This window comes from Dendrobates tinctorius, unplaced genomic scaffold, assembly GCF_039654945.1.
Source record: "Dendrobates tinctorius isolate UK_male_01 unplaced genomic scaffold, ASM3965494v1 ptg000129l, whole genome shotgun sequence".
Classification (NCBI taxonomy): Eukaryota; Metazoa; Chordata; class Amphibia; order Anura; family Dendrobatidae; genus Dendrobates; species Dendrobates tinctorius.
Genome location: NW_027361797.1, coordinates 43,421,368 through 43,439,114, shown reverse-complemented (window position 1 = coordinate 43,439,114; position 17,747 = coordinate 43,421,368). Strand labels below are relative to the sequence as shown.

The following is a 17,747-nucleotide window of genomic DNA, read 5'->3' as shown; positions in this document are numbered from 1 at the left end:
GCAGAACTGAGCACTGGGGTTCTCTGTCTAATGATGACGCAATTTGGTGTCAGGAACAGGAAGCCTTCCAGAAACTCTAATTTCTGGAGGTTTCCAAGGGGTTTAGGTGGCGCTGAGATTTTCAAGCTTCTTCAGGAGTCCTGGAGGTCTCCCCTATTTCTGGAACCTCTCAGATTTTCTGGAAGAGTTGGCGTGTATATTCTGTGGAAGTTCCACACATTTTTTTTTTTTTCCTAGCACACAAACATATTCTTACCTCACTCAAATCCAGGTTATTTCAAATTCTTCTTCTACAGGGACCATTTCTGTGTCTGCCATGAAAATGTTTCTTAAAGTCAAAGGCTTCACCTGCCATATTACCCCAAGGGTCTGCTCTAGATTAATCAGCAAGAGCCATAAGTTTTCTGCCCCTAAGAATTTTGCCGATTATGAAGCTATTAAGTCGACTTACAAACTGGATCTACCAGAATACTTCAACTTTGCAAGTGATATCTTAGACAAATGGACGGCTGCTGATAAGGTAATAGTTTACGATCCCTTCTCCAGGCCATGCGGTGATGCATATGGTACAGGATTTTGAAATATAATGATATATAGTAGTAAAAGTGATGGTCTTTTCCCAGGATGGCAGTAGAAATCCCAATCCTGCTCTGTGGTGGATAGATGGTGAAGGAAAAGAGGTGAAATGGAGCTTTGATGAGTTGGGCTTTCACTCCAGGAAAGTGGCCAATTTACTGTCTGATGCTTGTGACTTAAAACCAGGAGACAACGTTATTGTGATTCTCCCTCGGATACCGGAGTGGTGGCTGTTTAATGTCGCGTGCATTAGAGCTGGTAAGTTGTCTTAACGGCATATTTAGAGACATTCAGAATAAGATGAGATGTCCCAAATTTTGAGAAGACTTGGCAATGCTCTTGAGCCCAGGTGAAGCCACCCAAAATCTCAAGAAAACCAATGTTATCATACCATTTTTTTTTTCATGGGGAACAAAAAGTGGAGACTTGAGGAATGGGAATAGAAGTGGCATTGCTTAAAAAAAAAAGGGATCTGACTACAGCCGGTTTATCTACCACATGGAGGTCTTGACATGTACATTATGTATATCGATGTAGGGCTAAACCATGGAGTGGAGATTAAAGGATTGTCCATTGTTCACCCTTAACACCGAAAAGGAAGTGTGAACTTTTCTGTAGTGAATCCCTTGGTCACCACCCCAGTGAAGTCAGTGTTAGCAATGGTTGATACTTTCAATGACAGAATTCTCCAAAACACGCTAACAAGAAAACAGAAATATTGGATGGATAGGCAGATGGTCAGAGCAAGAAGATTAAAATCCCAATGGTGACCAGAAAGAATGTCATGGTGGGCATCCGACAGGTAAACAGAGTCATATAATGAGTTGGGTTAATAACAGAAGAAAATTGATTACTAGAATTCAAATGACGAGAGCTGGAAGCTAATCTTACTGCTAAGACCCTGATTAATGGGTGTACAGTCCCTTACAGAACCATGGGTAGTTGTGTATTGGAGAAAGACAGAGACATTTGGTGCAACTTGCTTTGTAAGATGGTGTAAGTTACATGTGCCACATACAGTGAACTGTGGAGCATTCATGACCCAGGAGAGCAATCAGGATGGTCTAAAGAGTAAAGCTATAATGTTTCAAGTCAATCGTTTTAATATTTGGTGCAACCAGGATCTCACCATCCTCAAAGCTTCTCCAAAAGTTGAGCCTTAATTCAAAAGTCACTGAAACTGTGAATGATGTAAAAATAAAAAAATACACTATGGTGTCAAGGTTATACGATAGCCCCCACAAGAAATGATACAGGCACATTTCATTTTATTGTGTCTGCCTATGCTAAGTGTTCTGGCCCTAGGAAGTTTTTACTTTTGCACCCAGTCTCTGAGGGTGTCCAAAGAGGACAACCATACTATTAATAAAAATGGATGTTTTCGAGGCCAATTACAAATTTTGCTTGCTTTTGTCCTGGAACTTGAAAGCAAAAGTCTTTGCTTCTCAAGACATTTTTTTCTCTGTTACCCTCGTCAAACATAAAATGTAAAATCATTGTAACAAGTTTCATCTAAAGTTTCCATTACATCACAGGTTTAGTTCTAATCCCTGGGACAACACAACTTACAGCAAAGGATATTCTGCACAGGTTACAAACATCAGAAGCAAGGTGCATTATCACAAGCCAAGAACTGGCCCCAACTGTAGACACCATCTTATCCCAAGCTCCATCACTAAAAGCCAAAATGACCGTGGCCGGAAGGAGAGAAGGGTGGCTGAATTTTCAAGATCTCTATACGTATGTCCCATCCTATTGGTTTGTAATGATACAGTCAACAAGAATCATGTAATGAATTGTAATTTAATGATATATATTGACACTTATTTAAGGGCGGTCAGTGACAAGCACATGTGTGTGAGGACAAGGAGTACAGATCCGATGACCATATACTTTACTTGTGGGACAACAGGTTCTCCAAAAATGACAGAACATAGTCACTGCAGCTATGGGCTAGGAATGACTGTAAATGGAAGGTAAGTAAATATGCAAGAAATTGTAAGGATGTTCAGGGACAATTAGTTGATGAATTATTCTTTCGATCGGTGAGGGACTGAATATCAAATACATTTTCTACCTGGTACTACAGCCCAGACCAAGAACGGAACTGAGCTGTGTCTGGCAAAAAATTAGGGAAAGTGTCATTAAAAATACGTTTTTAATTAATTGCAAAGGCAATAAATTGTCCTCAACTGCAATGTCCAAAGTAGGGTCAACATCAAGCACCATTTGGGCAGATGCCAGGGCCAGCTAAGCTTGGTAGGACCAAGGTGATCTTGGTAAAAATGATCAGATTGTTTCTGATCTACTTTTGTAAAGTTCTGTTTTTCCTGATTATTAATGATTGGCAACCCTGGCCCCATGAGCAATGTTATATCACCATTCAAAGGATTAAAGTGTATATGTACTGGGTTCTAACAGCAGGTCTCTGATGGCTCCCCAAAACATATGCAAAAATATACAGTGAATTTACAAAATCATTTTGTACCTATTTCTCCCATACAGGTATTGGTTAGATTTAATTCCTTCCGACGTGTTTTGGAATACATCAGACACGGGTTGGGCAAAGTCTGCATGGAGCTGTGTTTTTTCTCCTTGGATCCAAGGCTCGTGTGTGTTTGCTCATTACATGCCTCGATTTGATCCTACTGTAATGCTGGAAGTAAGTTCAGATCGCAAGTCGTTATTATAGAGAGGAAGAAAAAATATCACAAAGCACCCGAAATTCTATAAAAATGCTAGTGTTTGGACTGGAGAATGGCTAATGTCTAGAAAGGTCCCTGACTCTCCCCAAAGATGATGTTGTAGTGTTCATCTGCCATCTGCTCTATACACTACCTCTATTAGACAAACTCTCAGCAGATTTGGCTGTCAGTCCATCTTCACAATTCACAACTCCTCTACCCATGACATCACCCTCACGCTACGCCAAAACACCAGTGTGACTGTCCACTGTTTCGAACACCTTCTTTCTTGCTTTATCGGAAAGCAAATCTTTTGTAAAGAAAAAAATTATGTTCTTCCTCCCTCTACTAACTTACCTAAACATGATATTTTCATCTCAGTGCTACCACAACTCCTAGGCAGTACGTTAGTTGTCTTCGGATTATGCTGGATTGAGGTCCGTCAGATTTGGACTGTAACATGAACTGTAATATTGAATAAGTCCCAGACGTAACGCAGCCCTTCTACAAAGTTACTTAACTTTTTAAGTTGATTAATCTTATGTGTGAACAGAAATAATATATTTGAATAAAAGTCATCAAATTCTAAACTAATTAGTTTGCAGATGATTAATTGAATAGCAGTATAATGGAAACTTTCTTTATTCATGCAGACATTGGCCAACTACCCCGTTACTGCATTCCGCGCTCCTCCAACCGTCTATCGTATGCTGGTGTTATGCAACCTTGCAAGGTAGGTACATATAGATTACTACTGATTGAAATATCTGAAAACGGTCTCTGAAGCTCATGCTCGGAATTGTCATGGTTCCTCCCCCCTCCCACCACCATCCGCTGCTTAGTGTCCCTCTGGTACTGCCCTAGTCCTACTTGCTGATGCTCTTCTGTTGGATCCACTGCTGCCCTCTTGCTGGGTCTCTTGCTGATGCTCTACATGTACGAGTGTTGACTTTTGCTTTCTTAAGGAGCCTACACATTCAGTGTATGTTCTTTCACCAATGTCTTCTTAGGGAGTCTTCTCCCATTGCTCAATGTTCTACTGACTTTAGGTGTTCTTCTTATTGTCTGCCTATTTCTTTGACATCAACCCATCTGAAGATGGTACCACTGTTTTCTTGCCATGATTAGTCCATCTTGAGGTCAGCCATTGCTAACACTGACTGCTCATGGGGCTACAACATGAGGATTCCCTGTGGGAAAGTCCACATGTCCTCGTGGAAGTTCTGAGGTGAAGAACCTGCATTCCCTTAGACTTTGCGCCCCTGTTTTAGCCCAACACCAAGTCCGTAGCAGCCAAATAGGTCCACACCAAGTATGGGAAGCCTCATAACAAGAGACTATGTGACTATTATATTTGAAAGTTTGCTAATGTTTCATTATTTGAAATCTATTAATAGGTCTGCATAGCTTTGGCAAAATCAGGTTGATTTTCTAGAGATGCCATCTTATACAGCAGGTTCTCTCACCGGGCTGTAGCACCACAGCCCCTCAATGACATCAATACCTGTTGTTGTATTTGGTTATTCCCCAGCCTTGGAGAAATATTGAATCAAATAATTTGTAAAAGAAGCAATTTTAATAATAACCATTGGGTTAAATTGGAAATTCATCATTCTAACACAAAATCAGCTGAATGGAGTTTGCAGCTCTGTCCTCACATACCCATGTAATGAATGTTCCTATACTTTTTAAGGTTGGGTTCCTTATTACAGCGCTGATTATAATGGATTTATGTATTTTTGCTTTATTCATAAAGCTACAAATTCAAGAGCTTAAAACATTGTGTGGGTGGCGGGGAACCCATCAACCCTCAAGTGATGGAGCAATGGAAAGCAAACACGGGGCTTGACATTTATGAAGGCTACGGTCAAACGGAGACTGTAAGTTGTAACTGGAGAAAACTTTATTAGAGGCAGCTAAGTACATTTTCTATGTTACTAGTGCTATGCTTAAGAATATTCAAAAATGGTACTACAGTATTCTGAATCTGTTGCTTTTTTCTAGTCTTTATAGTTTTACATATCAATCTCATTGAACTATGCCTCCAGCCCACAATCCAACATGTACAAGTGTGAATATGGCCCTATTTAGTTTTAAATATCAACTGCATGCAGCTAACTACAGACGTTACTATCTAGGTCCTGGTATGTGGAACATTTAAAGGAATGAAGATAAAACCAGGCTCTATGGGAAAGGCTTCTCCAGCCTACGACGTCCAAGTATTTATGTCTCTAGGGTAGTGTGCAATACAAAAATCGTTTAGCACAGCTATATAAGTGGTGGTGCAGCAAGTAGGATCCTAGTCCGTAGTCATATGAATATAGAAACTTGGCACACACTGTATATATTTTCCAGTGAAAAGGTAGATTTTAATGTACAGTACATACAGTATAGACGTTTCAGTCACATTGACCTTCATCACAGTACTGCAAAAAATAATTGAAATAATCAAAACAACAGAAGTATATACAATAATCAGAGTATCTGGGACGCAGAAGAAATTGAAGATGATGTCCGTAACATATCAGACATTAATAGCACATTCATGAGTTTATAAAAAGGAGAGCATAAATGCCCAAAAGACCAAGATAACTATAACATCAGCATGAATCCTTCATTAACTACAGGATAAACATACCTATTTACTGCTGTCATTTGCATTATGTTCAAAAGAAGGAGAGCCAAGAAGGTAAGTGGTCCTGTGTGGTGAAAGATAAGTATCTCCTATTATATGCTGTTGACTATAGTACATTGTGAGAGGTGACAGGAAGAGTTAATGAGTACATACCCCACCAGAGTAGGGACAAAAGGCACAATTATGCAGAATCTGTGGAATAAGAATGGAGAATACTCCTTGTTAGCAGACAAAACAATAGAGCAAAATGTCCTACAGTGGTGGTGGAGGGGCAAATGCAAAAACCTGGAACTTTAGGAAAGCTGATTTCAACAATTTAAGGGAAGAGCTTAATCATGTAGACTGGGACCTTCTCATGGTAACTGGGGACACCGACCATAAATGGGGCATGTTTAACGAAAATACTACTAGAATCCTGTAGAAAATGTATACCCTCTGGTAATGAAATGTCCAGGATAAAAAGAAACCATTATGGATAAATAAGACACTACAAAGTTTAATCAGTCTAAAACAAAGAGCATTCAAAATCCTGAAGTCTGAGAATATAGAAATAGCATTTCAAGTGTATAAAGATCTAAGTAAGAAACACAAAAACGAAATAAAGCTAGCAAAAGTTATCCTCAGAGAAACAAATTGCTAGTGACATTAAAATAAATCCCCCCCAAAAATTATAAATACATCAATGCCAAAAAGGAAAAAAAGATGGTATAGATCCCTTTAAAGACGATCATAAGATAATAATAGAGGACAAAGAAAAGGCTGGGATATTAAACAGGCACTTTTCATCCGTGTTCACCAATGAACTAACTGTTCCAGGGATCATTCAACAAGACAAAAATCAATATTTACCACCTGATATAATTAGTTTAACACAAGAAGAAGTACGCCTGTGTCTGAGCAAATTGAACATTGACAAATCCCGCAACCCAGATGGCATTCATCCATGGATACTGAGGGAATTGAGATCCATAACTGACAGACCGCTGTATCTAATTTTCTTAGACTCTATTGTAACAGGGGTGGTGCCACAGGATTGGAGGATAGCTGATGTGGTACCGATATTTAATGCTGATGACACTCAGATCTACCTCTCTGGCCCAGACGTCACCTCTCTGTTGTCCAGAATTCCGGAGTGTGTATCAGCCATATCCTCCTTCTCCCCTCGCTTCCTCAAACTCAATGTGGACAAATCTGAACTCCTCATGTTTCCTCCATCTCACAGATCTCCCTTACCTGATCTATCACAATTAATGACATCACGCTTTCCCCTGTACCGGACGTCCGCTGCCTCGGAGTAACCCTTGACTCTGCCCTTCAAACCTCACATTCAAACCTCACCTCCTGTCGTCACCAGCTCAAAAATATTTCCAAAATCCATCCTTTCCTCAGCCGTCAATCTACTAAAATGCTTGTGCATGCCCTCATCATCTCCTGCCTCAACTACTGCAACATCATTTTCTGTGGCCTCCCTGCTAACGCCATCGCACCTCTCCAGTCCATCCTTAACTCTGCTGCCCGACTAATTCACCTCGCTCCTCGCTACTCCTCCGCTTCTCCCCTCTGCAAATGTCTTCACTGGCTACCATTTCCTCAGCGTATCCAGGTCTAATTACTAATACTGACATACAAGGTCATCTATAACCTTCTCTTCCATATATCTCTGAACTAATCTCCCGATATCTTCGAAGCCTCACGTAATCTCCTGTCCTCCCAAGACCTCCTTCTCCACTCCACACTTATTCGCTCCTCACCTAATCGGCATCCCAAGACTTTTCCCGAATAGCCCCCATCCTCTGGAATTCTTTGCCCCAACAAGTCCGACTATCAACCACATTCGGATCCTTCAGATGGAACCTGAAAACCCACCTCTTCAAGAAAGCCTACAGCCTGCAATGACCCCACTGCCTCCTCACCACAACCGGAGCTACCGCCTCACGATTACTGGAGCTGCTGCAACCCCCCGACCTACGGTCTCCTTCCCCACCATCCTGTAGAATGTAAGCTCGCAAAGGCAGGGTCCCCTCTCCCCTCTATATCAGTCTGTTATTGTTAGTTTGTTTACTGTAAGTGATATCTGTAATTTGTATGTAATCCCTGTACAGCACCTTGGAATCAATGGCGCTATATAAATAATATTAATAATAATAATAATAATATTAATAAAAAGGTAAGAAGGTGGATCCAGGCAACTACCGACCGGCAAGCCTGACATCAGTATTATGCAAAATTTTTGAGGGCATTATAACAGATGACCTGCAGAAATATATTATAGATAATATAATAACTGACAACCAGCATGGATTCAAGAAGAATAAGTCATGCCTAACTAACATGTTGGGTTTCTAAGAAGAGGTAAGTGCAAGTGCAAGCATTTGATACAGTACCAAATCGCAGCTTGCAATCTCCTAAGAGGACTAGTAAAGATGAAAAAAACAAACATGAAAGTGCAAATCACTCTCCTTTACCACATTCAAAATAAAACAATAAAAAATAAAAAAATACACATTTGGTATCGCTGCGTTCAGAAATGTCTGATCTATCAAAATATAAATTAAATTAATCCTATAGAAACACTATGTAGTAAAATCAATGGTATCATTCAAAAGTACAACTTGTCCTGCAAAGAAACAAGCCCTCACATGCCATATTGACGGAAAAATAAAAATGTTATGGCTCTGGGAAGAAGGGGAGCAAAAAAAAAAATAGAAAATTGCAAGGTGGTCATGGCATGGTTAAATAGAGAGCAGCCGGCATGGAAGTGAAAGGTCGAGTGTCCTGACGGATAGATTTCTTTATTATATGCCTTTAATTTATATCACTTGTTACCATCCCAGGTAGTTGATGCTGATGGCAACGTATTACCTCCAGATCAGGAAGGGGATATTGGAATCCGTATCGCACCTGAAAAACCTTTTTATCTTTTTTCTCAATACACGGTAAGATTACTGACAGAACATGTCTGTGTTCGCCTTCTGAACCATTTTATTTATTGTCCTAATCCATCTTATAGGAAAAATAAGGGTCCTGTTACATTTAGCGATGCACCAGCGATCCCGACAACGATACGACCCGGTCAGGATCGCTAAATGGTCTCTAGTGAGCTGCCAAACAGGCAGATGTCACCAGCGACGCAGCAGCGATAAGCAATCCATCGGCGGTCGCTGTTACCTGTCACACCACAGCGATGATGACAACTTCTGCGTCCATGTGTCGCTAGTCTGCGCCAGTGGGACGCCAACAAGGAGAAAATGGCCCAGGACATTCGAGCGCGATCAGCGATATCGCTTTTGCGTCTCAAAATCGGTGACGCTTTAGCGATATCACTAGCGATCTCGCTATGTGTGAAAGGCCCTTAAAGCAACATTGCAAATAGTCCCTGGTATCTCCATAGTAACAGACTGCAAAGCCTGCGTAGTCTGACTCTGCAGTCAGGCTTCCTTCTATCTGTTCTGTACAGATTTCATATAATGATAGGCTAGCAAGAAATAATATGCAAAATTCATACACAGTCTTCAATATTTGCATGTACTGCGTTTTGCTGCACTTTTTGTAGCGTCACTGCAGGATCTGACTACACAGACTTGGCTTGTAGTCTGTTACCATGGCGACACATGTCTGCATAGAAGCTGTAATCAATAGGACATTTTTAATAGCATTTTTTTTGCCAAGATTGCTCTATTTTTCATTGGAGCAGTGCAAGCAAATTGTCTGCAAAGGTCGACATATTGTATAAAGGTCGCTGACATTGATTTTTTTAAAATATTTCATAAATCGTGAACTAAATGTGGGTTTAGCTTCTGGAACCTGCTCCAATCTGCATTTACTGAACACAATCCAATATATGATGCAATGATTTAGCCTTTACAGATGATGTCTAATATCCATTGGCAATAGGGTGACCCGGAGAAAACAGCCTCAACCCGAAGAGGAGATTTTTACCTTACAGGAGACAGAGGCATTAAGGATGAAGATGGCTATTTCTGGTTTGTTGGGAGATCAGATGACGTTATATTGTCTGCAGGGTAAATATACTTTTTTTTTTTTTTTTTACACACAATGGATTGAAACAGTCTACCTGATAAATTGTCCAGAAACGTCCTATCAAAGATTTGCCTTAATTTTTTTTTAGATTTGATTGTAGTTAAAGTGCACCTGTCACGTGTTTTGGCCACTATAAGATGCGGCCGCTGCCTTTCAGGGTTTATCTACAGCATAAGCATACTGTAATGCTGTAGATAAACCCCCAATCTGGCCTGCAAGAGAAGAAAAGTAGGTTTTGTTATACTCACCTGGGGGGGCGGTCCAATCCGATGGGTGTCGCAGGTCCGGGTCCGGCACCTCCCATCTTCTTGCGATGCCGTCCTCCTGCTTGCTTCATAGCTCCTCGGCATCGCGCTCCTGCGCAGGCGTACTTATCTGCCCTGTTGAGGGCAGAACAAAGTACTGTGGTGCGCAGGCGCTGGGCTTCTCTGACCTTTCCCGGCACCTGCACACTGAAGTACTTTACTCTGCCCTCAACAGGGCAGATAAAGTACGCCTGTGCAGGAGCGCGATGCCGTGAGAGAGGAAGCAAGCAGGATGGCGTCGTCGAAAGAAGATGGGAGGCACCGGACCCGGACCTGCAACACCCATCGGACCGGACCTCATCAGACCACCCCCGGGTGAGTATAAGTTATTTTTTCATCTTTCAGGTCAGACCAGGAGCTTATCTACAGCATTAGAGAATGCTGTAGATAAGCCCTGAAAGGCAGTGGACGCATCTTATAGCGGCCAAAACAGGTGCACTTTAAATGCTTGCCTTCACGGGAATCTGTCAGTAGGATCAACCATGTAACCATGTTAAGCCGCCTATATGGTCATGTAGGTCATAAGAAGTTCACTAAAATGTCACCTTGACAGGGTCGGCGTTGGCAGCAGGCAGACCAGGCAGCTGCCTAGGGCCCCCGTTCCCCCAGAGGCCCCTAGCTAGGGGTACATCACGCAGCCGCTATGGGGCCCGTGAGGCAGGGGGGCCCACCTGCCGCCAGCGCCGACTCCCCCCCCGCCACCGCATTGAACTATACCGGCGTCATAGACGCCCGAACAGTTCAAAGCAATGATGAAGGAGAGAGCGTCAGCTGACGCTCCCTCTCTCATTATTCCCCACTCTGCCTCTGACACTGCGGGTGCGCAATGATGTCATTGCGCACTCACTGTGTGCCAGGAAGAGCAGGAGACAGGAGCCGGGAGCAGCGCGGGCACGAGGAGAAGGTGAGGAGTGTTTTTTTAATGTAACAATGAATACTGGACTGTGGGGCCATTCTGTGGGGGGTAAGGGGAGAGATGCGGGCTGTTCTATATACCATGGTGCTGTGCTGTATACCATGTGGGGCTGTGCTGTATACCATGGTGCTGTATACCATGGTGCTGTGCTGTATACCATGTGGGGCTGTGCTATATACCATGTGGGGCAGTGCTATATACCATGTGGAGCTGTGCTATATACCATGGTGTTGTGCTGTATACCATGTGGGGCTGTGCTGTATACTATGTGGTGCTGTGCTATATACTATGTGGTGCTGTGCTATATACCATGGTGCTGTGCAATATACCATGTGGGGCTGTGCTGTATACCATGTGGTGCTATATACCATATTACTGTGCTATATACCATGTGGGGCTGTGCTATATACCATGGTGCTGTGCTATATACCATGTGGGGCTGTGTTATATACCATGTTGCCTGTGTTATATACTATGTGGCTGTGTTATATACCATGGGGGGTACATTAAACATTATATTCTATGGGGGAGGTTGTGTTATATAATATGGGGGGCTACATTATATTCTATGGGGAGGTGGGCTGTATTATATTCTATTCGGGGCTACATTATATTCTATGGGGGGGCTGTATTATATTTATTATATTCTATGGGGGGTGATCGCATCATACTCTGAGGGGGCTACATTATACTATATGAGGAGGCTACATTGTATTCTATGGGGGGCTGCATTATATTCTATGGGGGGCTACATTATATTCTATGGGAGCTGCATTATACTATATGAGGAGGGCTACATTGTATTCTATGGAGGGGCTACATTGTACTATATAAGGGGCTGCATTATATTCTATGGAGGGCTGCATTATACTCTGAGGGGGCTGCCATATATTCTATGGAGAGGCTGCATTATACTATATGAGGGGGGCTGCATTATATTCTATGGGGGATTACATTATATTCTGTGGGGTGGCTGCATTATACTATAAGAGGGGGGCTGAATTATATTCTATGGGGGTTACATTATATTGTATGGCGGGGCTGCATTATACTCTGTGGGGTCGCTGCATTATGCTTTATGGGGTGGCTGCATTATAAAATATCAAGGACTGTGGGGAATACATTATACTATATGAAGAACTATGGGGTGCATTATACTATGGGAAGTGAATTGTACTACATGGATGACTGGCGGTGTATTATATTATATGGAGCACTATGAGGAGTGTATTATACTATATGGAGGACTGAGCAGTATATTTTAATATATGGAGGAGTGTATTATATTATATGGAGGACTGAGTGTATTTTAATATTTGGAGGGCTATGAGGAGTGTATTATACTATATGGAGGACTATGGGGCACATTATATTATATGGAGGACTATGGGGTGTAAACTGTAGATGTGCTGCTGATAACATGACACTGTATGAGGACAGATTGATCCATTAGTGATCGTTCTGTCCCCATCATTCTTTCTCAGATGCTGGAAAGAGGCTGTGAAACAATTGTTGAACTATTTCAATATTCTCGATCACACTCATTTAGCGTACTGAACTCAGCGCTTGTAAATACAATCAAAATGCTTCTGTGTGATGTGCAATTTGTTAGCATTTTGGGCCCCATTTTAAATTTTCCCTAGGGCCCCACTTTGCCTAAATCCGGCCCTGCACCTTGATATATGCGATCTCATGTGTTACTCCATAGAAATCCACATTTTTCTTAACATATAAATGAGCTGAATCACTCTGAAAATGCCTCTATAACAATGAAATGGAATACCATCAACAAATTCATAAATCACAATGTCAACCCTGAAGAAGTGAAAAAAACGGGCTAAAGACCAATGGTATTATAAAAAGATATATTTTTATTTATCAAAAACATTAAAATATGTATATGGCAAGAGAGATGTACATATCAAAAAAGGGATATAAATCACCCATGAGGTTTCTCACAACCATCAACAACAAGGATATTGACATTTCAACAAAGTTGTAAATAAATACCGCTTCAAAAACCGTGTCTTATAAAAACACCTACATGAATGGAATACAAAACCGCTATATATCGCGTATTTTATAAAAAATTCCCATGTGGGGATGTAAACTACTCACTCCCAAAAATGTCATTGTTATAACGTACAAAAATACCCGCTATATGTGAGTGCCTAAACTGTGGCAAAAACTATGTGGATGCTGTCTGAATGGCAATCACATCCAATAATAGCGATATAAATTACCGCATAGCTAGAAATATGTGCCCCAAATGACAGCATATGCACACAAGGACTAGCGGTATAGCAGCAATCACAGAGCAATAACAAATATTCATGTGGAATGAAGCAATCGTACCATGTGGTTGATGTAGAGTCCCCCGGGCGTCCCTCCGCCCCGACGCGCGTTTCGCTTTTGCTTCAACGGGAGGCGCAATGAAAAGAGGGGAAATGCCTGTTTATATAATCCACTCACAAGCTGCAATCAGTTACGATGCTAATGTGCCATAGCGCATGCCCAGTAGCTGCCTCCTAAACTAATGGTAATTTTACCACAAAGCGATGGCGAGCTAGATCGCTGAACCATTATAGTGAACACTTATCTTCTGCGCTATAACGCTACTACCAAAGTTATATCGCGCAGGTAATATTGCCCACAATAAATAAATGTAACCCCATACATACGTATGTATAAAAGTAAATACTAAGAGTTAAAGACTCTTGTTCAGCCAACAAACTATAATTCGTAAATATAGGAGGCAGCTCAACAGGGCATGCTCAATCAAAATTTAATTTAATTCAAACAACAACATCATAATCCTGATATAAAGCGGCGCATGCGGGAGTTGAACTTGGTTCCTTATCATCAAAAAGAGAAGTGTTCGTGTGCTCATGTCGGCCGCCACTGGTCATCATCAGATGACTTAAGGTAAACGGAGAGACATAAGTGAGCATCACCCCCTTCTCCAGTGAACCAAGACCCACGCATGCGCACTCATCAGGAAATTTTCAATATGGAAACCCTGCAGACTACACCAAAAACCCTATGTAAATGGAGATAGAACAGATGTCCCATGGGGTGTATTACATATAAAAATGAACATATAATACTACATTGCAGACACAATTGTTTAAACAATATATGGCACAACAACAGGGATTATTAAACAGGAAATGGAAAAATTTATGTATCTTCAGATCTTCAATCTTCAAAATAAGGCACCACAATCATCTCTTCCATAGTCACACTGGAATAATCATTCACGACGAAGAATGAACTGAAACTAAAAAAATATGAAGTTAATACCTAAAAACAAAACCCACCCTAAAAATCACCCCCATGGAGTAAAGAAATATATCTGTGTATATAATTGAAGAAAATTACAAAAAAGCACCAAAACCAAAGCTTTCATTGAGCCCCTGAGGGGTTAAAGTACCCAGCCGAAATATCCACTGGCACTCTTTTTTGGCAAGTCTTCTACCTACATCACCTCCCCTAAGACCCAAATCAATATGATCAATGCCCTTGACCTGAAGCAGCCTTGAATTGCTTTGATGAAATTTTTTAAAATGCCTTGGTAAGGTCTTTAATGAGGCAACATCAACAATATTTTTTGCTTTATCAATATCAAGGCAATGCTCGCGGACTCGGATCTTTAACTCCCTGCTGGTCATGCCAATATAGATTTTCTGACATGGGCATACCGCATAATAAATCACTCCTTTAGTTGAGCATGTAATATAGGTCCTGATGTTAAAACACCTTGTATTATCAAAATTATGAAACCTTCTACTTTTTTTCATGTTGGCACATGCCTTACAAATTCCACATGGAAAAAATCCCACATGATCAAAATTTCTCCTATCTCTCTCCTTCCGCTTAGGATCATATTGGCTATGTGTCAGCATGTCTCGCAGAATAGGGGCCCTTTTTGCCACAAATGAAGGGCTTGATGGCAAGATCTCCCTCAACACAGGATCAGTAAATAGAATCTGCCAATGTCTCTGCACTATATTTTTCACCTCAAACCACTTATTATGGAAATTGGAAATGAATCTTACCTGTTGCTCATCATTCACATGTTTGGTAGAAACCACATTTTTATGTAGAAGCTGTTCTCTAGGGACATTTTTTGCCCTCATATACAGTATCCTTTCTGGATAGACTTTCGATTGTACCCTCTATCTTGGAAACGTTTCTTAAGGATCGAGGACTGTTCTTCAAAAAGCCCTTCATCAGAGCTAATTCTCTTGATACGCAAAAATTGCCCAATGGGGATACCATCTATAGTGGATTTCAGATGTGCCGATGAGGCATGAAGTAACGAATTTGTTGCCGTAGGTTTACGATATACTGTGGTTGATAGTCGACCATCAGATAAAGCTGTAATGGACAGATCCAAAAACTCAATACTACGTCCATATTTATACGTCAGCCTAATATTTTGGTTGTTTTTATTTAACTCATTCAATAAACATCTTAATTCCTCAACCGATCCTTCATAAATGAACATAATATCATCTATGTAACGGATCCAATTATGGATCCGTTCCATACCCATAATTTCATTAACCTGGAAGATATCCCTTTCCCAGGCCCCCATGAACAAATTTGCATACGAGGGGGCGCAAGCCGCCCCCATAGCTGTACCTTGCTTTTGAAGAAAAATTTTTCCATTAAAGGTGAATGCATTATGAGTTAATACATATTGTAACAAGGTAAGAATAAAATTTGGCCATATCCTGATCAATATTGCTATGCAGGAGAAATTTACCCACAGCACTAAGCCCATCCCGATGACGGATCGATGAGTATAATGCCTCAACGTCTGCTGTAACAAGAATCATATTATCAGCAAGTTGCATATTTTCTAGATGACCAAGTGCAGCTGTGGTGTCCTTAATATATGAGGGTAACTGGATCACCAAAGGTTTAAGAAAATGTTCTATCACATTACATATGATCTCACAGAGACCCTCATTAGCTGCCACTATAGGTCTCCCCGGTGGATCCTGGGAATCCTTATGCACCTTTGGTATTAAATAAAATTTTGCCAATCTGGGGTTAAGTTTCTGATGGATCTCCAATAGTTTCTTAGGGATGACGTGGTTTTCAACGGCGGCCATTAAGATGTCAATCAATTCCAATTTAAATTGTCCCATTGGATTAAAGGTGAGCAGCCTGTACTCCTCAGTATTATTTAGCAATTTATTGGCTTGGGTCTCATACATATGGTTAGGCCATATCACTATGTTGCCCCCTTTATCCGCCAATTTGAAAACCACATCATCCCATTCCTTGAGTTCCCCCAGGGCAATTCTCTCCTGTACCGACAAATTATTATAGCCAAAATTACTAGTTCTCTTTAAATTTTCAATTTCCGATGACACAATCTTAGTGAACGTTTCTACTGCCGGTACTAACGTTAAAGAGGGAAATTTGGTAGATTTATTAATTAATTGTGTAGGGAAATAACTTACATTCGATGTATTTTCATCTATCAGAGACTCAAGGACCTCAAGAGCCTCATTCTCCTCCCTACTAGAAAATTCACCACCACTTTCTTTTTTATGATGTAACCTCTTCAAGACCAGTTTCCTGGAGAAGAGATGCAAGTCCTTTATTGCGGTAAACGAGTCTAAATCAGATGAAGGGGAGAACGTTAGCCCTCTCTGCAAAACCCTTATTTGTGCATCTGTTAATACATGACTGGACAGATTAATAATCTTGACAGAATCACTCACTTGATTTTTAGGAGCCGAACTTTTTTTATAATGTTGTCGGGTCCTTGGCTTGTAACTGGCTTCAAAAGTGGAACTCCCAGCATCACTAATGGAAGAGTTGGACATGGATAGATCCCTAAACGAGTTCCTATGTGTAGGGTCCTTTTTCCTTGGCATTTGCCATTTGAAGATCTTCTTCGATTGAAAATCAGCCCAATCCCTTTCATACTACTTTTGTTTATTGAGGCAAATATTGTTCTCCCATTTTTCAATGTCTTTATCAAGTTTAGTAATAAATTCCTGAAATTCCTCTTTTCTCTTCTCATGTTGCAGAGTTTTTTGAAGATCCTCGATTTCAGTTTCAATATTTTTAAGAGTGATAGAATTCTTTTCAATAATTATTTTAATGAATTCCAATGAACAGGTGTTAGCGGCAGCAATCCACCTATTCATTAGACTCTCTTCTCCCAAATCAAAAGTGGGATATATATTCACCCTCAAACCCCTAGGGACAATATTTTGTGCAACATAATTTTCTAAAGTAATTTTCGTCCACCATACTTTGATTTTTTTATTTAATGCTCTCTTATATTTTTGTGCACTTTCCTGACTCGCATGGGAAGTAAAACTAGATGATAATGTAGCACCTCTCTTAAAAATACTAGTTGCCTTTGCTTGCCAGGAGCTTTCCTTGGCCTTGAAATCCATAATGCGGCTCTGTTTAAACAACAGTCAATAACAATAAATCACTATGATAATGCCTCTATAACAATGAAATGGAATACCATCAACAAATTCATAAATCACATTGTCAACCCTGAAGAAGTGAAAAAACCGGGCTAAAGACCAATGGTATTATAAAAAGATATA

The 17,747-nt window shown here is 40.7% G+C and overlaps 1 protein-coding gene across 2 annotated transcripts in view; it reads left to right on the top strand.

Moving 5' to 3' along the window:
- LOC141047764 (acyl-coenzyme A synthetase ACSM3, mitochondrial-like) overlaps positions 1-17,747 on the top strand; it is a 51,897-nt gene that overhangs the window by 22,664 nt on the left and 11,486 nt on the right. Inside the window, exons 2-11 of one of the 2 annotated variants that reach the window (XM_073543050.1) lie at positions 297-520; positions 624-834; positions 2,112-2,316; positions 2,409-2,552; positions 3,082-3,238; positions 3,914-3,993; positions 5,017-5,140; positions 5,399-5,479; positions 8,730-8,831; positions 9,790-9,917. In XM_073543050.1, coding sequence (XP_073399151.1) covers positions 317-520; positions 624-834; positions 2,112-2,316; positions 2,409-2,552; positions 3,082-3,238; positions 3,914-3,993; positions 5,017-5,140; positions 5,399-5,479; positions 8,730-8,831; positions 9,790-9,917 — 1,436 coding nt within the window. In that variant the 5' untranslated portion in view covers positions 297-316. The remainder of the gene's footprint in view (positions 1-296; positions 521-623; positions 835-2,111; positions 2,317-2,408; positions 2,553-3,081; positions 3,239-3,913; positions 3,994-5,016; positions 5,141-5,398; positions 5,480-8,729; positions 8,832-9,789; positions 9,918-17,747) is intronic. The other variant, XM_073543051.1, reaches the window with a different exon arrangement.